We start from the raw sequence: 23,579 nt of genomic DNA, 5'->3' as shown, positions 1-23,579 counted from the left end.
GTTACATAATTTACAGTATAAATCAATATAAAATGATGTCATCTTGGCAGTAAGTTTTTGTCTTATTTGATATCCAAAGCTTAAGTCAGAATTCTGCAAAGTACAGTACATGAAATGACCTTATTATGGCTTTCAACATACAATGTACTTTCCATGGGCAATCAAAACTTGAAACCAGCATCAGACTGGACCACCAGAGTACCAGAGGATCCTCCAGTGGGCGCAGGCTCTGATACCATTGTGGGGTCCAAAGATCCAGGAGAAAAAATAAAATTTGGAACTGCCTTTGGAGATAATGGGGCAGATTTACTAACAGTAGTGCATTTTATACTGTTTAAAAATACGACTTAGGCTACTTTCACAGTAGCGTTTTTTGCAAATCAGTCATGGATCTGCAAAAACGCTTCCGTTACAATAATACAACCGCATGCATCCGTCATGAATGGATCCGGTTGGATTACGGTATGTTTTCTATGACCATGACGAATCCGTCTGGAACACCATTAAAAGTCAATGGGAGACGGATCAGTTTTCTATTGTGCCAGATTGTGTCAGTTTGGCTCCGCTTCGTCAGGAGGACAGTAAAACGCTGCAGGTAACATTTTGGTGTCCTCCTCCAGAGTGGAATGGTGACTGAACAAAGGCAAACTGATGCATTCTTAGCGGATCCTTTTCCATTCAGAATGCATTAGGACAAAAATGTTCAGTTTTGGACCGCTTTTGAGAGCCCTGAACGAATCTCACAAACGGAAAGCTAAAACGCCAGTTTGAAAGTAGCCTTACAGGGACACATTGTAGGATACTTTGCAATGTATAAGAATACGAATCCCAGTCGTAATATTGACAAATTTACTATTCTGGTGTATGGACCTATAAATTATATAGTAAATCCTGTGCCAGATTTAAGCTAGAATTCTGTCCATGCGCCAAAAATCTGACACCAGTATTTTAACTGAGACAAACATTCTGCCTGTGCACCAAAAATCATCCCTTGCGTTAAAAAAAAAAATTGTCAAAAGTTTGCACCACATATAAGTTTGCTTAGTTTTACTCCAAAAATGCGCCAAAATTTCAGCACATTTTTCGGTTCATAAGGGTGCCCATTTTCCATGAAGCAACACCCCTTATTCACAAAGCCATGGTCTATGTCAGGTTGTGGTCTTGAGAATAATGTCCTCTGGTGGGCCCAAAGAACCCCGGTTGGGCCCTGCTTGAAAACACATTTCAACAGACAATATTTTAGCTGGAAGATGCAAACAATCATTGTGAGCGCAGTTGTGATGCAGCTGAAAACTGTGTGCAGTTGACTACAAGCAGTTACTGTATAAAAAGACATGCATACACAGTCTAGTTACAGAATTTAGCCAGGTTATCACCTAATTTAAGGGGTTTTCCGAGATATTTTTATTGATAACTTACCCTTAGGCCCCTTGCAGACGAGCGTGTCCGGATTAGGTCCGGATGCGATGCGGATGCGTTCAGTGATAACTGCACGATTTCGCAGGCAAAGTCATTTAGTTTTGACTGCGATCGCGTTCAGTTTTTATCGCGCGGGTGCAATGTGATTTAATGCATTTTGCACGCGCATGATAAAAAACTGAATGTATACAAACAACATCTCTTAGCAACCATGCGTGAAAAACGCAGCTTCATTCACTTCTATGGGGCCAGCATGTTCTATATTCTGCGATTTTCACGCAACGCTGGCCCCATAGAAGTGAATGGAGCTGCGTGAAAATCGCATCGCATCTGCAAGCAAGTGCGGATGCGATGCGTTTTTCATGCATGGTTGCTAAGAGATGTTGTTTGTATACATTCAGTTTTTTATCACGCTCCTGCAAAACGCATTAAATCGTATTACACCCATGCGATAAAAAACTGAACTGAATGCGATCACAAACAAAACTGAATGACTTTGCCTGCGAAATCGCGCAGTTATCACTGAACACATCCGCAACGCATCCGGACCTAATCCGGACACGCCCGTCTGCAAGGGGCCTTAGGATAGATCAGCTGGTTGAAGAGAAGGTAGCGTTCACTTCATTGTTTACCTGCTGGCCATCGACATCGCAGCGGTAAGAAGGTGTAATTACAAGAAGCCATCCCATTCACCTCAATGTGACGGCTCGTTCCTATACAAGTGTATACTACAGAGACATCTCATTGAAGTGAATGGGATGGCTCCTTGTAATTACACCTGCTCACCTCTGCAATTCCAACGGCGAACAGGTAAACATTGAAGGGAAGGCTGTGCTGGCACGGGGGGCGGCCTTCTCATCAACCAGCTAATCGGTGGGGATGCCAAGTATTGGACACCTGTCCATCTGACATTAATGACCTATTCTGAGGATAGGTCATCAATAAAAATATCTCAGAATACCCATTTAAACGCTGCTGTTCTGTGTAGCAGAAATTATCTAAATTATTTAATAAATTGCTGGCTACATTCAAAAATAGCAATGTGAATGCTAGTTTGTTGATGCAGTAAATACAATTGCATCCCAACTGCGCTGTGTGCCGGCACCCTTACACTGTAGAACACCATAATTACGTAAAGGCTATGTACATCTTCTGAGGCCTTTTTTTTTATGATTGCATTTTACTCATTTATGGCTAAAAGGAGACTTTTGTATTACTTACCAGTAAAGTCTCTTTCTCGCTCTTCCTTGGGGGACACAGGAAACCATGGGTATAGCTCTGCTCCCTAGGAGGCGTGACACTAAGCGAAAGCTGTAAGCCCCTCCTCCATCAGCTATACCCTTCAGCCTGGAGAAGAGACTGCCAGTTGCGTGTCCAAGTAGTGAAAAATAACCACCAACCGGAAAAAGAACTGTCGCGCCCCAACGGGGGCAACCAAGCCGGAACCACAACTGTAACCCAATGAAGGGCGGGTGCTGTGTCCCCCAAGGAAGAGCGAGAAAGAGACTTTACTGGTAAGTAATACAAAAGTCTCCTTTTCTCGCCCATATTCCTTGGGGGACACAGGAAACCATGGGACGTTCCAGAGCAGTCCCAGAAGGGAGGGACCAGAACAAACTCAACCAACGCCAGAGGCATCAATCAACTGCCGCCTGCAACACCAGACGGCCTAAAGCAGCGTCAGCCGACGCATGAGTATGCACCCTGTAGAACTTGGTGAAGGTGTGCAAGGAGGACCAAGTGGCCGCCTTGCAAATCTGCTCCGAAGAAGCCCGATTTCTCTGAGCCCAGGAAGCCCCGACCGCTCTAGTGGAGTGAGCGGTAACACCAAGGGGAGGAACCCTGCCCTTGGCGAGATAAGCCTCAGTAACAGCCATCTTGACAAAACGAGCGATAGCAACTTTGGATGCCGCCAACCCTCTGCGCGACCCTTCCGGGACCACAAAGAGCGAGTCAGTATGCCTGAAAGAGCTGGTTACTTCCAGGTAAATCTTGAGCGCCCTGACAACGTCCAGGCGATGAAGCTTCCTCTCCCGCGGATGGGAAGGGGAAGGACACAAAGAGGGGAGAACGATGTCCTCGTTCAGATGAAAGGCGGAGACCACCTTAGGAAGGAAGGAAGGGACCGGACGAAGAACCACCTTGTCCTGGTGGAACACTAGGAAAGGTTCCAGACAGGAGAGTGCAGCCAATTCGGACACCCTCCGAAGAGAGGTGATGGCTACAAGGAAAATAACCTTGCAGGACAGAAGTCGCAAGGAAACCGTCCGCAGAGGCTCGAAAGGAGAAGCCTGGAGCGCTGAGAGAACCAGGTTCAGGTCCCAGGGCGGTACCGGAGGGCGATACGGGGGAACCGCGTGAGCCACGCCCTGAAGGAAGGTCTTGACAGGACCAAGGGGGGCCAGTGGGCGCTGAAACAAAATGGACAGCGCAGATACCTGACCCTTCAAAGAACTAAGGCCTAGACCTTGGGCCAGTCCGCTCTGCAGGAAGGACAAAACGGTGGGGAGAGAAAAGCGGAGCGGAGGAATCCCCAGATCGGCACAGAACCCCAAAAAAGTCCTCCAGGTCCTATAATAGATCCTAGAAGAGGACGGCTTACGGGCGCGGATCATGGTGCGGACGACATCCGCAGAAAAACCCCTACGTGTCAGGACGGTGGTCTCAACAACCACGCCGTCAAACGTAGGGACCCTAAACGCGGGTGGAAGATCGGTCCCTGAGAGAGAAGATCTTCCCTGGCGGGCAGTGGCCAGGGCGCGTCTGCCAGGAGCAGCATGAGGTCGGCATACCAAGACCGGCGGGGCCAGTCCGGAGCGACCAGAATCACCGAGACGCCTTCCGCCGCGATCTTCCGAAGGACCTTGGGCAGGAGAGGGATGGGAGGGAATATGTATGGGCGCGCGAAGCCTCGCCAAGGAAGAACGAGGGCGTCGGCTCCGCAAGCTCCCGGATCCCTGGCCCTGGACAGATAGACGGGGACCTTGTGATTGAATTTTGAGGCCATGAGGTCCACGTCCGGAATGCCCCAACGAAGGCAAATGGCCTCGAATACCTCCGGGTGAAGAGACCACTCGCCGGGGTCGACGGTGGTGCGACTGAGGAAGTCCGCCGCCCAATTGTCCACCCCTGGAATAAAAATTGCAGATAGGGCCGGGACGTGGGCTTCCGCCCAACGGAGAATGCTGGTGACCTCCCGCATCGCTGCAGCGCTGCGAGTGCCCCCCTGGTGGTTTATGTACGCCACGGCCGTGGCGTTGTCTGATTGTACACGAACTGGATGACCCTTCAGCAGATGAGTCCAGTGTCGTAGAGACAGAAGGGCCGCTCTCAGTTCCAGGACATTGATCGAGAGTTTGGACTCCGATGGAGACCAAATGCCCTGGACGGATCGGGGAGGAAACACGCCTCCCCAGCCCGAGAGACTGGCATCGGTTGTAACCACCAACCAGTTGAGTGGCAGAAAGGACCTGCCCAGAAGAGGGGACTGTAACCACCAGCGGAGAGATGACCGCACCGGAGGCGACAGATGGAAGGGATGATCCAGAGACTGCGGCGATTTGTCCCAGGAGGAGAGGATCGCCCGTTGGAGAGGGCGGGAGTGAAACTGCGCAAATGGGATCGCCTCGAAGCAGGCAACCATCTGCCCCAATACCCGCATGCAGAAGCGGAAGGACGGTCGACGGTGGAGAAGGAGACCCCGAACCGCCCCACGGAGGATCAGACGTTTTTCCGAGGGAAGACGTACCTCCGCCGCTCCCGTGTCTAAAAGCATCCCCAGGAAGACCAGTTGTCTGGAGGGGGGAAGGGAGGACTTGGGGAAGTTGATGACCCAACCAAACCTCGCCAGAGTCTCTAGAGTGAGATCCACGCTGGCAACCGCTTGAGAAAGGGACGGAGCCTTGATGAGGATATCGTCCAAGTACGGTAGCAGAAAAACACCCCTGGAACGGAGTAAGGCTAAAACCGGGGCCAGGACCTTGGTGAACACCCGGGGGGCTGTTGCCAGTCCAAAGGGAAGGGCGACAAATTGGAAGTGGAGGTCCCCCACGGCGAATCGAAGGAAGCGATGGTGACACTGGGCTACCGGAACATGGAGGTAGGCATCCTGTATATCGATGGAAGACATGAAATCTCCCTGCTCCAGGGAAGCCACCGCGGAGCGGAGGGACTCCATCCGAAACCGTCGAAGGAGGAGAAAACGGTTGAGCTTTTTGAGGTCCAAAATGGGCCGCACCGAACCTCCCTTCTTGGGAACTACAAAGAGGTTCGAGTAGAACCCTTGGAATCTTTCCTCTAGAGGAACGGGGGTAATCACCCCCCTGTCCAATAAAGCTTGAACGGCCGCGGAGAACGCGGCCGCGTCTTTCGGGTCTCGCGTGGGGCGGGAGCGAAAGAACCGATCCGGAGGGAAGGATGCAAATTCGATTTTGTATCCGGAGGACACAATTTCGAGGGCCCAGGCGTCGGAGACGTGAGCCATCCAGACGTCCTTGAAAAGGAGGAGCCGGCCCCCCACCCGGGTGGGTGGGGGCGCGCCTTCAGGCAGAGGACTGTTTTGCTGCGGGTGTGCGGGCAGCCTGCGGCTTGCGCCAGGAGGGCTGCGCCCGAAAAAAACGGCTTCCTACGCTTGTCCTGGGGAGGAGCCGAAGCGGCAGCTGTGGTGGGAGCCCCAGAGGCCCTGCGGGAGGACCGAAAACGAGACGCACCAGGGCGTCCGCGGGGGGCGCCCCTGGCTTGGGGTTGAGGAAGATGGGTGCTTTTACCACCCGTGGCCTCTGAAATAAGTTCGTCTAAGCGGACCCCGAAGAGGCGGGAACCCGCAAACGGTAGCCCCGCCAAGGAACGTTTGGAGGCAGCGTCCGCTTTCCAGACCTTCAGCCAGAGCTCCCTCCTGACGGCAACTGCCAGGGCGGAGGAGCGCGCAATAAGGGCTCCCGCATCAAGGGAGGCCTCACAGACAAAATTCCCGGCCCGAATAATAAGCTGGGCCAAGGAACGTAGGTCCTGGATGGGGATGTCCGAGTCCAACTCCTGTTCCAGCTGCGTACCCCAAGCAGAGATTGCTTTCCCTGCCCAAGCAGAGGCAAAAACCGGTCTGAGGGCAGAACCGGAGGCAGCAAAAATGCCCTTGGACAGGGTCTCCATGCGACGGTCCTCCGCTGACTGAAGAGAGGACCCGTCGGGAACAGGGATGGCCGTGTTCTTTGACAGCCGGGCCACAGGGGGGTCTACCTTGGGTGGGGAAGACCAGGTGGCCACGACATCGGCTGGAAAAGGATAGCAAATGTCCAGCTTCTTTGGGTTGACAAAACGGGCGTCCGGGCGAGCCCAAGCCTTAGACACCACGGAGGAGAAATCAGAGTGGATTGGAAAGACTTTTGAGGCCTGCCTGGGTCTGATAAAAGAGACGCTAGCTGCGTCCGAGCTAGGGGGGTCATCCTGCACCTTAAAGGTGTCACGTATATCAGAGATGAGTTGACCCATCGCTGAGGCTAGCTTGGACGGCAGGGCCGAGTCCATTTCCAAATCTGAAGCCGCCAATTCACCTTCAGAGAGCGAATCCTTTGGAGAGGAGAGGCTCGTCTGGGTGCGCACGCGTGGCGGGGAGAGGGAGGCATCCGAGGAGGAGGCTCGCTCTACTCTAATACGCTTCTGAGAGTGCCTAGCTCGGGAGGGGTCACTAGGAGAGGATGAACCCGCTGCAGCGGCAGAAGCAGTGGACCCGGAGGGCGCGACAGTCAGAGTGGCGTCCTGCGGGGTAGGTGGCCTGTCTATTAGGCGGCCCACGACATGAGTGAGGCTTTCCACGGCCTGGGACAGGGATCTAGCCCAGTCAGGCGGGTCAGAGGAAGCAGGGAGCGACACAGCGGGCGACTGAGGCTGCGGTGGAGCTCGGCATGCAGTACAGTGCGGATCAGACTGCCCCCGGGGAAAGGGTTCCCTACAAGCGGTACAGGCATGGTACCATGGCTTGGCGGCTGCAGAAGGGTCTGACATGGTGGAAAGATGTTGCACTTTAAAGCAACAGTACTGTGGCACGGAGGGGGTTAAACAGTCCTACCAGACCCGATGATACAAGCGGCAGCTGTAAGGGGAACAGACTGAGGAGGCTGTGGAGGAGAGGCAGCAGCACGGAGCTGAAAGGCTTCAGTATCGCACGGCAGAGAGATGAACCCGGAAGTAGCGGAGCGCAGCAGCACGGAGCTGAATGTGTAAGGAAGCTCCGCCCCCCCTCTGCCGCGCTGAAGCCGAGCAGAGCCGCGCGCGCGGCAAAATGATTTTAACCCCCAAGGATGTTGAAGTGCCGGCCATGACATGGCGCCGTTCATGCCAGGAAAAACGGCTCCCACCGCGCCTAGATGTAGCAGACGGCTTGCATGTCTGCAGCCGTCCCCTGTAAGGCAGCGTTCTAGGACCTGCCCAGATAGACTGCCCTCCACTATGCCCGGTAACGTCCCGATATGCGGGGGGGGGCGGGGGGGGGGGGGGGGGGGCGGGGGGTGTAGTAGTGGTCATGTAACAGTGGCCATGTTGGTAGCAGCGGTGGGAGGGAGGAAGGGGAGGCTGGAGCAGCCACTCTCACCATACGCTGTCTTCGCCCTCAGTCCATCCAGCGGGGGTCGCCCCTTCAGCTCCTGGCACCGCGGTGGCAGGAAGCCGGGGGAGGGACTTGGCGTGCGGGCGACCCTGAGCTGGCGGGACGCAGGGGAGCGAGGCTGCCCTGGTCCACCTTGTCTTCTGTGGGGGAGGCGGCAGTGCGGAATTACCGGCACTGGCGCAACTCAACCCCGGGAGAAACAGAGGGGTCCAATGCGCCTCTGTTGTCCCTGTAGGTAGAAAAAAACCGAGTTAAAAATAACAAATACGTAAAAAATAAAAATCATAGGATAACAACCCTGCATAAGCAGGGGGTGTCTTGCCTCCTTGGACACTAAGCAAAAACTGGCAGTCTCTTCTCCAGGCTGAAGGGTATAGCTGATGGAGGAGGGGCTTACAGCTTTCGCTTAGTGTCACGCCTCCTAGGGAGCAGAGCTATACCCATGGTTTCCTGTGTCCCCCAAGGAATATGGGCGAGAAAAAACATTTTTCAATTGGCCTTTATTAAAAATATTGAATCGTTTTGTCACAAACGGTTAACTGTTTTTCTAGCAGTGTGACTTGCACTTTCACTTTGTGCGGTCATCTAATAAACTTTATATCTAAACTACTAAGAGATCATAAGCACTTATTTAAACCACATTTTTTATCAGTAAGATAAGAACTGAGCTATAATGAGTGTTTATAATGTCAGAGAGTAGAGATAAGGAGTCAGTCAGCTCCTTGTCTGATGGAGCACAGAGAAAATCCAGAGGCTGCTAGTAGAACATCTCAGCTCTGTACAGAAAAAAGGGCTCCATATTTTTAATAAAGACCAATTTAAAAAATATTTTTTAGCTCAAAATTAGTACATTGCAACTGGAAGAGCGATCGTCGTACCTGGAGAGGAGTGGCAGCGCAGTAGAGGTAAGTGAAGTTCTTTATTTTATCTCTGATCTGAGGTCTGATGCGGGTCTGGCAGTGAAAACTGATCTGAGGTCTGATGGGGATCTGACGTGGAGGTCTTATAGGGTTCTGGCATGGAAGTCTGATCTGAGGTTTGATGGGGGTCTGACATGGAGTTCTCATAGGGTCCTGGCATGGAAGTCTGATCTAAGGTCTAAAGGTGATCTGACATGGACATCTGATGGGGGGGGGGTCTGGTATGGAGGTCTGATGCGAGTTCCTGATTTGGGGTCTGATCTGAAGATCTGATGTGAGCTCTGAAGATTTTTTTTTTTTTCTTATTTTCCTCCTCTAAAACCTGGGGTGTATATTATCATCAGGTGCGTCTTATAAAATTTGGTACGACAAAATCATACAGAAAAAGGTCATCATGTCACTTAGGGCTGCAGTAAACGATTATTTCAGTAATCGAGTACTCTATCGATTATTTTTTACTATTAATCGAGTAATCTAATAAGAAAAAATGAATTAAAAGACGGTTTTCCTTTATAAAAACAGATCAGCCCAAGTGCATAAGTTCCACTATCCCCCAGTGCCATCAGCTCCGTTTCACCAGTGCCTTCAGCTTTGCCCCACCTCAGTGCCTTCAGCTGTCCCCCACCCCAGTGCCTTCAGCTGTCCCCCACCCCAGTGCCTTAAGCTGCACTGCCCCAGTGCCATCAGCCCCTCCATGCCATCAGATCAGCCCCTCCATCTCCCCCACTGCCATCAGATCAGCCCCTCCATGTCCCCCACTGCCATCAGTCAGCCCCTCCATGTCCCCCACTGCCATCAGTCAGCCCCTCCATGTCCCCCACTGCCATCAGTCAGCCCCTCCATGTCCCCCACTGCCATCAGTCAGCCCCTCCATGTCCCCCACTGCCATCAGTCAGCCCCTCCATGTCCCCCAGTGCCATCAGTCAGCCCCTCCATGTCCCCCAGTGCCATCAGTCAGCCCCTCCATGTCCCCCAGTGCCATCAGTCAGCCCCTCCATGTCCCCCAGTGCCATCAGTCAGCCCCTCCATGTCCCCCAGTGCCATCAGTCAGCCCCTCCATGTCCCCCAGTGCCATCAGTCAGACCCTCCATGTCCCCCACTGCCATCAGTCAGCCCCTCCATGTCCCCCACTGCCATCAGTCAGCCCTTCCATGTCCCCCACTGCCATCAGTCAGCCCTTCCATGTCCCCCACTGCCATCAGTCAGCCCTTCCATGTCCCCCACTGCCATCAGTCAGCCCCTCCATGTCCCCCACTGCCATCAGTCAGCCCCTCCATGTCCCCCACTGCCATCAGTCAGCCCCTCCATGTCCCCCACTGCCATCAGTCAGCCCCTCCATGTCCCCCACTGCCATCAGTCAGCCCCTCCATGTCCCCCACTGCCAGTCAGCCCCTCCATGTCCCCCACTGCCATCAGTCCGCCCCTCCATGTCCCCCACTGCCATCAGTCCGCCCCTCCATGTCCCCCACTGCCATCAGTCCGCCCCTCCATGTCCCCCACTGCCATCAGTCAGCCCCTCCATGTCCCCCACTGCCATCAGTCAGCCCCTCCATGTCCCCCCCATCTGCCCCTCCATGCCATCCATGGCCAGCTGTCCCCCTTCAGTGCCATGTCCCCAGCACCAGTGAAATAAAATAATTACCTTTCCTGTAGGGGCACCGCTCCACAGCTCCTTCCTCTTCTTCTCCGAGCACTGCACTGAATCCTGACGTAACACAGCGTTAGGTCATAGTGCACGCTTACGTGCAATATGACCTGATGATGTGTCAGGATCCAGTGCAGCGCGGTACGGGCTGGCGGGTTACCACAGAGCGGTAAGTAATAGCAAGCGCTTCACTCCCGCTCCATGGTCACATGACACAAACGAATCCTCGATGCTAGGAATTTGCATCAATGATTTTTTTGGTGTCGAATTACTTGATTCAATCGAGTAATCATTTCAGCCCTAATGTCAATTTAACCACGGTGTATGCCATGAAACCCAAACAATAATGGCAGAATTTCTTTTTCTCCAACTCAATTATTTTATTTTTACAGTTTTACTATACATTATATGGAACATTAAAAAACTACAACTCATTATACAACTAAGGCCCTATTCACATCAGCGTTCAGCCTTTCCGTTCTCTTGCTCCGTTATAGGAGCAGGAAAACGGAAAGGACGGATTCGGCTCATAACTGAGCCGAACGGAGCCTACGGACCTCATAGACCCCCATAGACTATAATGGGGTCCGTTAGGTTTCCGTTTAGAAGATGATTTTGGAGCGGAGACAAAAGTCCTGCATGCAGGACTTTTGTCTCCGCTCCAAAATCATCTTCTGAGCGGAAACCTAACGCACCCCATTATAGTCTATGGGGGTCTATGAGGTCCGTAGGCTCCGTTCGGCTCAGTTATGAGCCGAATCCGTCCTTTCCGTTTTCCTGCTCCTATAACGGAGCAAGAGAACGGAAAGGCTGAACGCTGATGTGAACATAGCCTAAGCCCTCATATGGCTATGTCAGTTTGGCCTAGTCAGTTCTGGAAATCATGCAAGTCAAAACACTGACACTACATACAAGAGTTTACATACCCTTTACGTAGAAGGTCAAATACTGCAAAAAAAAAAAAAAGGAAAAAGAAAATATTACAATACTGAACTTTAATAACCCAAACATAAACATAGTCAATAACTATATAGAAAACCGCATGGTAGAGATGTATTCAAAGTCATACAATTTTCCAAAAAATAGCTTTCGTATCCGATTTTACCAGTTTTTAGGATCTCTGCATGCAGTCTTTTAATATACCAAGGAGATAATTATCTGTCCATGGTCATGTAATGAGCTAACAGGCTGCCGTAGATTTAAGTGTGCTGCATAGCATGGCCAGAAGATGCTGCAAATATATCAGAGGCGTGCAACTCTACATAAATTTGGCCCATGCTCCAGCAGCACAGGTGTAATCAAGACCAGAGTCCAATACGCCAGTCATGATAAATATCCCCCATAATTTTTAGCTAAATATTCCAGTTTTCACATTGGCTACCAGAGCAAACCATACAATATAGTAAGGAAATGTGTGTCTGTAATCTGGCGTGCCCCAGTGAACAATTTATGAAAATATATATATATATACAGTTCTATAGGGATCACCCAGGTGGGACACTGCATGAAAAAAAAAGAGAGATAAATATAAAAATAAAAATTAAAATGGGGAATTAATTATGTTTTTTAATGTCTTTAATAACAGTAATTCTGTAATGCTCACTAATGGCACATATTAAAAAGTTCTTATCTGAAAGAATACTATAATTTACCCGTGTGACATTTACTAGCACAGAAAATCACTTTTCTTCATTTATATTCACTTTATATTTGCTTCAGATGCCAATTTAGAACTATAACTAATAGTAGTAACTGCCCTTTGTCCTTCCAGCATTTATAGAGACAGAAATAGTAGACACTTGTATGCCATAAATACATTGGGGCACATTTATTAAGATTGGTGTTTTTGACGCTGGTCTTAATAAGCCCTATAGCTGGCGGTGGATCACTGAAGTTCTGTTGAGGAGGAGGCATCTCCATAACTTCTGCGGATCCACCACCGATTCTAAATGTAAGACAGCTTCCATGCGTGTGCTGCCCGTTGCGGTATTGCGGACAGCATTTGCGGATCCGCAATAAACGGGCACCGTTCCGTGTACATTCCGCATCATGGATGTGGACCCATTCACTTCAATGGGTCCGCAAATCTGCAGATGGGGAACGGAAGAACGGAACGGAACACTACGGAAGCACTATGGAGTGCTTTCCTGGGGCTCCGTTCTGTGCCTCCGCACCGCAAAAAACTAGCTCTATCTTTTTGTGGAACGGAGGGATCGCGGACCCATTTAACTGAAAGGGTCTGCGATTCCCATGCGGCTGGGCAACGGTCAATGCCCGCGCATTGCGGACCGCAATTTGTCCACAGCACGGGGTTCACACGGTCGTGTGAACAAGCCCTTACACTGAGACCATTTTCTACACCTAAAACTGCCGTAGAACATGATGAATGAGACCAGCCTCTCAACCCATCCCCTTCCCCGTCCGCGCACACCCACTTTTTTAGACCTGGTGTGGGTGGGGAATGTGACAGAATCAGCACCTATGACCCCCATAATGCTTTGGTTCCTAATTTGACTCCCTTTAAAATAAGGCTGTCCTCTTGGGCCCAGTCTTAATCTTCTATTTGAGGTTATCTCATCAAATGTCGGGCATCAAAGGGGCATTCTGAGATGTTTTTTTAAAACATTGAACACAGTGTGAAGACAAAAATAAAAAAACCTTATTCACTTTTAATATGTCCTTCCACTCCAGTGCCACTGGTCCTGCAGTGATTACGTCACATCTGTCATTCATGTGACGGCTGCTGCCAATAACTGGCCTCAGCGATCACATGGCATTTATGCACATATGAGGTGCCCGTGCTTTTTTTAAATCTTGGAAAACAACTTTAAAGAGTTTTTTTTATCAATAAAGTTTAATTGTTGTTCTGCAACTGCTTCAGTTCCTCACCATTTTCAAGATATTTGTTTGCGGTCTGTGAATGAGATCAGCCAAATGCAGATAGAGGCCGTATGCATGCTGCATTTTCATAATAGAACTGCCTATTCTTGTGTGCAAAAAGGGCAATCGGATAAGATCTAGAATTTGTGAAACGGCCGCACAACATGTGCTGTCCGCATTCCACCAGGAATGATGCTTAGAACTGATGCTTAGAGTCTTCTTTCTGGCTACTCTCCCATTTGCAAACAGGATCTTTGTGGGTCAGTCAGAGTGAACATTGGGTTCCTGGTCATCGAGATTACTTAATTTAGTGGGGTTGTCAGCTCTAGGAAGAGTCCTTTTCACATTTCAGAATTATGGAGGCCACTGTGCTCTTGGGAACTTTCAATAGAGCAGAAATTGTTTCTTATCCATCTTCAGATCTGTTCCTCCACACAATCCTGTCTCTGTGCTCTACAGACACTTCTTTCCTCCTCGTGGCTTGGTTTTTGATCAGATATGTGGTGTCAGCTGTGAGACCTTATATAGACAGGGTTGTGTCTTTCCAAATGATGTCCAATCAACTGAATTTTCCACCGTTGACTCCAGTGAAGGTATAGAAACATTTCAAAGATGATCAAGTGAAATTGGATGCTCCCAGAGCTTAATTTCAAGTGTCATAGCAAAAGGTCTGAATACGTATATCAATGCAAAATTTTAGTTCCTTTTTAAGAAATTTGCAAACAATTGTAAAATTGTGTTTTCACTTTCTTATTAAGAGGTATTGAGTGTAGAATGGTGGGGGGAAAAAACTTTCCAAATGCACTGTACCATGGAGCAGCCCTATCCTTCATGCGTAAAATATGTGAATTGTACAGTTCTAGTAATGCAATGGTTACCAAGCTGTGGCTCACCAGCTGTTGTGAAACTATAGTCAGGTCCATAAATATTGGGACATTAACACAATTCTAACATTTTTGGCTCTATATACCACCACAATGGATTTGAAATGAAACGAACAAGATGTGCTTTAACTGCAGACTGTCAGCTTTAATTTGAGGGTATTTACATCCAAATCAGGTGAACGGTGTAGGAATTACAACAGTTTGCATATGTGCCTCCCACTTGTTAAGGGACCAAAAGTAATGGGACAATTGGTTTCTCAGCTGTTCCATGGCCAGATGTGTGTTATTCCCTCATTATCCCAGTTACAATGAGCAGATAAAAGGTCCAGAGTTCATTTCAAGTGTGCTATTTGCATTTGGAATCTGTTGCTGTCAACTCTCAAGATGAGATCCAAAGAGCTGTCACTATCAGTGAAGCAAGCCATCATTAGGCTGAAAAAACAAAACAAACCCAGCAGAGAGATAGCAAAAACATTAGGCGTGGCAAAAACAACTGTTTGGAAAATTCTTAAAAAGAAGGAACGCATCGGTGAGCTCAGCAACACCAAAAGACCCGGAAGACCACGTAAAACAACTGTGGTGGATGACCGAAGAATTATTTCCCTGGTGAAGAAAACACCCTTCACAACAGTTGGCCAGATCAAGAACACTCTCCAGGAGGTAGGTGTATGTGTGTCAAAGTCAACAATCAAGAGAAGACTTCACCAGAGTGAATACAGAGGGTTCACCACAAGATGTAAACCATTGGTGAGCCTCAAAAACAGGAAGGCCAGATTAGAGTTTGCCAAACGACATCTGAAAAAGCCTTCACAGTTCTGGAACAACATCCTATGGACAGATGAGACCAAGATCAACTTGTACCAGAGTGATGGGAAGACAAGAGTATGAAGAAGGAAAGGAACTGCTCATGATCCTAAGCATACCACCTCATCAGTGAAGTATGGTGTTGGTAGTGTCATGGCGTGGGCATGTATGGCTGCCAATGGAACTGGTTCTCTTGTATTTATTGATGTGACTGCTGACAAAAGCAGCAGGATGAATTCTGAAGTGTTTCGGGCAATATTATCTGCTCATATTCAGCCAAATGCTTCAGAACTCATTGGACGGCGCTTCACAGTGCAGATGGACAATGACCCAAAGCATACTGCAAAAGCAACCAAAGAGTTTTTTAAGGGAAAGAAATGGAATGTTATGCAATGGCCAAGTCAATCACCTGACCTGAATCCGATTGAGCATGCATTTCACTTGCTGAAGATAAAACTGAAGGGAAAATGCCCCAAGAACAAGCAGGAACTGAAGACAGTTGCAGTAGAGGCCTGGCAGAGCATCACCAGGGATGAAACCCAGCGTCTGGTGATGTCTATGAGATCCAGACTTCAGGTTGTAATTGACTGCAAAGTATTTGCAACCAAGAATTAAAAAGTGAAAGTCTGATTTATGATCATAATGTCCCATTACTTTTGGTCCCTTAAAAGGTGGGAGGCACATATGCAAACTGTTGTAATTCCTACTCCGTTCACCTGATTTGGATGTAAATACCCTCAAATTAAAGCTGACCATTGTGGTGGTGTATAGAGCCAAAAATGTTAGAATTGTGTTGATGTCCCAATATTTATGGACCTGACTGTATAATTACCAGCATACAATGGTAGCAAGAGATTTTGTAAGCCACAGTTTGTACACCACTAGGGAATGGCACTTGCTTCAAGTTTTATTACATTTTATATTAACCTTGCATATACTGAGGTGTATATTTTTCCAAGCTATATAGTTATGTTTAGAGACATGGAAGACAAAGAACATCCTTACCCATATAAAGATTGTCTTCAGCTGGATCATCCAGCACCTGTCAAATAAAATAAAAAGAAGCAAATTATTAAATAGAACACGTTAGGTATATTTTTTGGAACAATATATATTTTTATAAATGTTTTAATACTAAAAAAAATATTGGCAACATAAACCATAACATTTTCAAGGCTGACTTCACAATGTGGAAAGAAACATAGAAATATAAAAGATTGACGTCAGAAAAAGGAGTTCTTAAAAGGGCGATTCCTTAAAGGGAACCTGTCCCCATTAAATTCTGTGTAATGTACACACAGCATGTTATAGAGCAGGAGGAACAGAGCAGATTTATATACAGTTGCAAGAAAAAGTATGTGAACCCTTTGGAATGATATGGATTTCTGCACAAATTGGTCATAAAATGTGATCTGATCTTCATCTAAGTCACAACAATAGACAATCACAGTCTGCTTAAACTAATAACACACAAAGAATTAAATGTTACCATGTTTTTATTGAACACACCATGTAAACATTCACAGTGCAGGTGGAAAAAGTATGTGAACCCCATAGACTAATGAGATCTGGAGTCAAATCAATGAGATGATATTGGAGGTGTTGGTTACAGCTGCCCTGCCCTATAAAAAACACACACCAGTTCTGGGTTTGCTTTTCACAAGAAGCATTGCCTGATGTGAATGATGCCTCGCACAAAAGAGCTCTCAGAAGACCTACGATTGAATTGTTGACTTGCATAAAGCTGGAAAGGGTTATAAAAGTATCTCCAAAAGCCTTGCTGTTCATCAGCCCACGGTAAGACAAATTGTCTATAAATGGAGAAAGTTCAGCACTGCTGCTACTCTCCCTAGGAGTGGCCGTCCTGTAAAGATGACTGCAAGAGCACAGCGCAGACTGCTCAATGAGGTGAAGAAGAATCCTAGAGTGCCAGCTAAAGACTTACAAAAGTATCTGGCATATGCTAACATCCCTGTTAGCGAATCTACGATACGTAAAACACAAAACAAGAATGGATTTCATGGGAGGATACCACAGAGGAAGCCACTGCTGTCCAAAAAAAACATTGATGCACCTTTACAGTTTGCACAAGAGCACCTGGATGTTCCACAGCAGTACTGGCAAAATATTCTGTTGACCGATGAAACCAAAGTTGAGTTGTTTGGAAGAAACACACAACACTATGTGTGGATAAAAAGAGGCACAGCACACCAACATCAAAACCTCATCCCAACTGTGAAGTATGGTGGTGGGGGCATCATGGTTTGGGGCTGCTTTGCTGCGTCAGGGCCTGGACGGATTGCTATCATCGAAGGAAAAACGAATTCCCAAGCTTATCAAGACATTTTGCAGGAGAACTTAAGGCCATCTGTCCACCAGCTGAAGCTCAACAGAAGATGGGTGTTGCAACAGGACAACGACCCAAAGCATAGAAGTAAATCAACAACAGAATGGCTTAAACAGAAGAAAATACGCCTTCTGCAGTGGCCCAGTCAGAGTCCTGACCTCAACCCGATTGAGATGCTGTGGCATGACCTCAAGAAAGCGATTCACACCAGACATCCCAAGAACATTGCTGAACTGAAAGTTCTGTAAAGAGGAATGGTCAAGAATTACTCCTGACCGTTGTGCACGTCTGATCTGTAACTACAGGAAATGTTTGGTTGAAGTTATTGCTTTGCTGCCAAAGGAGGTTCAACCAGTTATTAAATCCAAGGGTTCACAAACTTTTTCCACCTGCACTGTGATTGTTTACATGGTGTGTTCAATAAAAACATGGTAACATTTAATTCTTTGTGTGTTATTAGTTTAAGCAGACTGTGATTGTCTATTGTTGTGACTTAGATGAAGATCAGATCACATTTTATGACCCAATTTGTGCAGAAATCCATATCATTCCAAAGGGTTCACATACTTTTTCTTGCAACGGTATGGTTTATGGGAAAAGATTCATCATAACGTGTTATTTATTTTATTTAAACCTCTGCTTTCTTTTTTTTTTTTACTCTGGAGTCATGTGAGTGGTCCTACTTACTGACTGACCATATTTTTGTATGCTTAGTCACTCAGATCACTGCTGTCTGTCAGTGAGTAGAACAGCCCACATGACTACAAAGCAAAGAAATAGCAGAGACTTTTAAATGAATAAATTACAAGTTTTACCAATTTTTCCCTATAAAACTATATAGATCAATCTGCTCAGCTTCTCCTGCTCTATATTATGCTGCCTGCACATTGCACTGTATTTTTATGATGACACGTTCTCTTTAAATAGCACTGAGAATGGGATAAAACAAAAGTAGCAGTGAACAAAAGCTTATTGAACTACAGTATTCTGCAATCTGTCTGAAGGAAGTTATCCTTCCTTCAGATAGATTGCAGAATACTGTAGTTCAATAAGCTTTTGCTCACTGCTACTTTTTTTTTAATCCCATTCGCAGTGCTAATTATCCTGAACCCATCAGACACCTATGCTAATTACAGATTCCACAGTCCATAGACGCAGTGGAGGTCCGACTGCTAACTTTTCTATAGGAAACAAATATGTTTTAGAACTCTACATACAGATTTATCAATATAATGATGTTAGAAGCACTATCTGGTCATACATACTGCTATTATGAGCTCCATATGTTGCATCAAGACAAAAGTTACAGCCTTAAATCTTTATAATTGACTTTAAAACGCTAAGAACATTGTTGGATATTCAAAAATGAATTAACTCTTTATACCTACCTCCACCAATCTGACAATATTAACATGGTCCAACTTTTTCAAAATTGCTATCTCTTGATAAATCCTGTCCAGTGGAGCCATTGGCTTTGCTTGGTCTCCAGGTGCAGTTTTTGATCCTCTGGGGGGTGGTCTTCCTATGGAAATAGAAAAATAGAAAAAAAAACTTTCAGTAAAGACGAGGTGTAATGATGTACAAAATGTGCTTAAATATAAAACATGTGAAAGAATTTTATAACTAATGGTGGTATGGCATCTCATTTGGTGTTGCCACCAGTTTCCATTAATCTCTGTGAGAACTGTCAGTTTGAAAGGCCAAGGAAAGCTTCATTTAGCCCGAGAGACGTTTACTAGTATATACACCTTTTAGGTTTTTGAGCACCTCACTGCTGCAGTAATGAAAATATTATAGACTCTGCATGGACTTCCCTGTTCTTATGAGTGGGGGTCACATGACAATAGGTCCAAGCACAAAACTCTATTAATGCTAGTATATCAACCCCACAGCAAAAACAAACTGTCTAAGGCTGGGTTCACGTCACGTTTTATACCTCTGTTTGAAGCATACATTAGAAAAAAAAGGATACAAAAACACAGCACACCATGTTCTTGTATCCTGCAGAGTCTGGTAAATGGTATATATTTTTTTTTTTACAATGGATCTCTATGGTGAACGGATGCCACTGTATGGCATCAGTCTGAGGCATCCGTTTAACATATACAATTTTTGTATACGTTAAACAGATGGGAAAAACGTGAACCGAGACTTAGGGGAAAACTGTTGCTGCCTATAGTGACCAGTCATTTTTCAAGACTGGAATACAGAATGAAAAGCTATGCTGTGACTGGTTGCTGGAGAAAACAAAGGCATTTTACTTGTAGATAACTTCATGAATCTCAACTAATATTTATATTACTGCACCAATAGGAAGAACAAAAGAAGTAGAGAAAAAGATGGAGACAAGTGCTATATTTTACTTAGCTGCCACATATAGAGAACAGAAACCCACTTAAAGAGAATCTGCCAGCTCTCCTGGCATGTCTGCTACCATTCCCTTGTCAGAGGAATGTGTTCCTAAACAGTCTAATATTGTCAGCCCTGATTAGTGTCAGTGGGAAGAGACAAACTGGTAACACCCAATTGTCAATTTGTTGATACATTTATAGGATGAATAAAAGAAGAATGAGACAACATAAGAGTTCTGAGAAAACATGCTTCAGAACTGTCATATTATGTAGAAGTATTTGCTAAAATAGGCATGGCAAGAGTGGATACAGTTCCTCTTTAAAGGGGTTGTCTGATCGCAACACTGGGCCCCGCACCTATCTCCTAAACGGAGCCCCGCAAAGTGGTGGCTGGAGTTCTCTGGTCTGGCCACGACCAAGCGCTCTCCCAATAGAAGTGAATGGGAGCGCACCGCACATGACCGGCAACCCTTCAATGGAAATAGCCGAGCGCTGGTTTGGCTATCTTTGGTGGCCCCGTAGAAATGAATGGAGGGTGGTGTTCATTCACAGTGCGCCCTCCACCATTTTCGGGGCTCCATTTTCTATATAGGCGCGGGTCCCAGTGGTGGGACCCGCACCTATAAGACAGTGGGGGCATATCCTAGCGATATGCCCCCATTGTCTGAGATGAGACAACCCCTTTAAAGTTTACCTTTTTAGTATATTATACTTGGAATTGGTCCCTTTAAAAGTAGGAGTGTTCTGGTAATAAGCTTGCGGACTAGCAAGGATTTCAAGTTTCCTGCTGCTGAATACAGGCAACTGAGTAGCCTCAGAGCCTTCCTTATTCTCTATATTAAGTCCTATGTCTCCTGCTGGCTATGCCCTCCTATGCCCTTCAGGAACATCCTTGCAGTTACATGCGGACCTGGCAGACATTTTAAGTTGTCTGGCAGTCAGCAAGTAGTTTAAAAGAAATAAGTAATGTGATAATTGTGTTGTAATTGCAGTCTGCTACCCCAGGCTTTCACATTACTCACATAATAGAGTCAATTAAAGGAATCTCGCATTTATCAAGTGTGACACAGTGAGAGGTTTGGTCTGGGAAAACAGGTATTTTCCTCCCAGCATGTACTGCTGGGCTTATTTACAGTCAGGGTTTTGACACCACCTGGCTGTCCTTAAATAGGCAGCTGGGCTCAGAAGTGAGGTCTCTGTGTTGGGATCTGGGAGCCTTGTGTCTGGATGAAGGCTTGCTACCTGTTTGGCATGAAAACAGGTTGGTGCTGCTATGGTCAAGGACTCTTTGAGGCAGAATTGCCACATGGTGTGAATTAACACTGCAAGGTGACTTTTTGTTTGCATATGACTGCTTGTTTTGTCACTTGCCTAAAGTGTGAATAAAACACTGAACTGTTTGATCCAAACAACTTGTTGTTGCCTCTATACTGCGTCCGTTAATCCTGTCTACCAGAGCGAAACCCCACAACTGGACAGGTTAACTTGTATGTCATTTTCTGTGCGGGAAGTAAAAATGACATGTATGAACTGTACAGATCTGTGAAAGGGTCAGAATGATATAGTCTGACACCATGAGTATAGATGGTTGATGACCCCACATTCTAAACAGAAGTCCTGACCTAAAAAGACTATTATAACTTTCAATTAGATTGTGATGCAAGTTATGATGTATGGCAAAAATAGCGTAGTACCGTGTTAGCCAGAAAAATCTGTGTGATGTTAAGTACTTTTGGATTAAAAATGACAAAAGTATTATCGCAGTGATACCTTTATTGGCTAACAAAAAAAAAATCTGTTTCAGATCACAGAGGCTCCTTCATCAGGCATAATACAAAGTATACTCACTATGCTCTGAAAGCTCGCAACCAGAACTTGTTCTGGCTAGCCAATAAGGTATCACTGTGATAATACATTTGTCATTTTTAACACAATGTCATGTCACATTGATGCAAGTTATGCTATTAGAAGCATCTACAACTAGAGCTCCAGAATACAATGCATTTGAAAAGTCTTCAGACCCTTTAACTTTTTTCACATTTTGTTATGTTGCGGCCTTGGGCTAATATATACTGTATATTGTGTCGGATTAATTATTAACACAATTGTGAGAATTACTGATTTATTCATCTGGAAATATGAAATTTTATTCACTAGTAACTTTTATCATGTCATGTTAATTGATTATGTAAAAATGATATTTATTCTTTTGAAATTATACACTTTTATCATGTTTTATCATTATTATACCAATTATCTCATTATTGTTGATTCACTTTTGAAATGAGTATTTATATGTGAGAAACACTAGTAGTCATTGCTCGACAAAGACTGCATTGAACAGTTGAAACGTTGCAGTGTGGTGAAATAAAAGGATCCAATTTTTCACTATACCGGAGTGCTGCCTTCATATTGTTCGATTTACTGTGGATTTTTGGCCAAAGGAATCTGGATTTGCACCTGGGCTTTTTCTTTGGAGTGCTACAATATACCCATTTTTTTGCTATATATAAATTATATATATATATATATATATATATATATATATATATATATATAACATTTTCATTCATGATTCTGCACTAGTGTTGAGCAAACTTGCAATCTGTAAGAATTCCATAATGGATTGGTTACCACGGACCATAATAGAATTCTATGACGGCATGCACCACGGAAGCCTATAAGAGGCATTCCGTATTGCATTCAGTCATAATAGAAGTCTAGGTCAGCATATTCTTTTATTACGGAATGCCCCTTATAGGCTTCCGTGGCGCATGTCGTCCGAGAATTCGGTTATGGTCCATGGTGACGTAATCCATTATGGAATTCTTAGATAAGCTGAACCGAAAGCCAAACTTGCAAATCACACGTTCGCTCAACACTATTCTGCACTCAATACCCCATAATGAGACAGTGAAAAGAGAATTTTAGAAATGTTTGCTAATTTATTGGAAAGAAAAAAAATATACTCGAATATTGCATCAAAATAGGTATTTAGACCCTTTAGTCAGGACTTGAAACCCCTTTGGCAGTGATTATACTCTCCAGTCTTCTTGGGTATTTGCACACCTGGATTTGGGGATTTTCTGCCCTTCTTCTCTGCAGATCGTCTTAAGCTCTGTCAGGTTGATTGGGGACCCTCAGCGGACAGCCATTTTCAGGTCTCTCCTCTCCAGAGATGTTTGATTGAGTTAGGTAAAGGTTCTGGCTGGGCCACTCAATGACATCCACAGAGTTGTTCCTAAGTAACTCCGCTGTATGCTTAGGGTCATTGTCTTTTATTCTGAGGTCCAGAGCACTCTAGATCAAGCTTTTATTAAGAATACCTCTGTATTGTGCTCTATTCAGCTTTCCTTAAACTCTGATCAGTCTCCCTGTCTCCATCTCTGAAAAACACCCTCAAAGCATCATTTAACTAACACTATACTTCACAGTAGGGATGGTATTATGCAGTGCCTGGTTTTCTCCAAACACGACAATTAGAATTGAGGCCAAAAAGTTCTTTGTTTCATCAGACCAGGGAATCTTTTCTCAGAGTCAACGTCCTTCAGATGCTTTTTTGTAAACGTACATGTGTATTTTACTGGGGAGAGGCTTCTTTCGGGTCACTCTGCCAAAAAGCCCAGATAAGATTAATGCTTCAGTGATGGTTGATCTTCTGAAAGATTCTCCCACCTGGACAGGATCTTTAGAGTTCAGTCAGAGTAACCAATGGGCTCTTGGTCACC

General features: G+C 46.1%; 1 protein-coding gene across 2 annotated transcripts in view; it reads right to left on the bottom strand.

Moving 5' to 3' along the window:
* Positions 1–23,579, bottom strand: part of CAMKK1 (calcium/calmodulin dependent protein kinase kinase 1) — a 271,268-nt gene that overhangs the window by 83,182 nt on the left and 164,507 nt on the right. For both annotated transcript variants that reach the window (XM_040424856.1, XM_040424857.1), the window contains exons 6-8: positions 18,889–19,022; positions 16,159–16,195; positions 11,512–11,533 (exon numbers count right to left, since the gene is read on the bottom strand). In XM_040424856.1, the coding sequence (XP_040280790.1) occupies positions 11,512–11,533; positions 16,159–16,195; positions 18,889–19,022 (193 nt within the window). The remainder of the gene's footprint in view (positions 1–11,511; positions 11,534–16,158; positions 16,196–18,888; positions 19,023–23,579) is intronic.

This window comes from Bufo bufo, chromosome 3, assembly GCF_905171765.1.
Source record: "Bufo bufo chromosome 3, aBufBuf1.1, whole genome shotgun sequence".
In the NCBI taxonomy this organism is placed as follows: Eukaryota; Metazoa; Chordata; class Amphibia; order Anura; family Bufonidae; genus Bufo; species Bufo bufo.
This window is presented reverse-complemented; position numbering and strand designations above follow the sequence as displayed.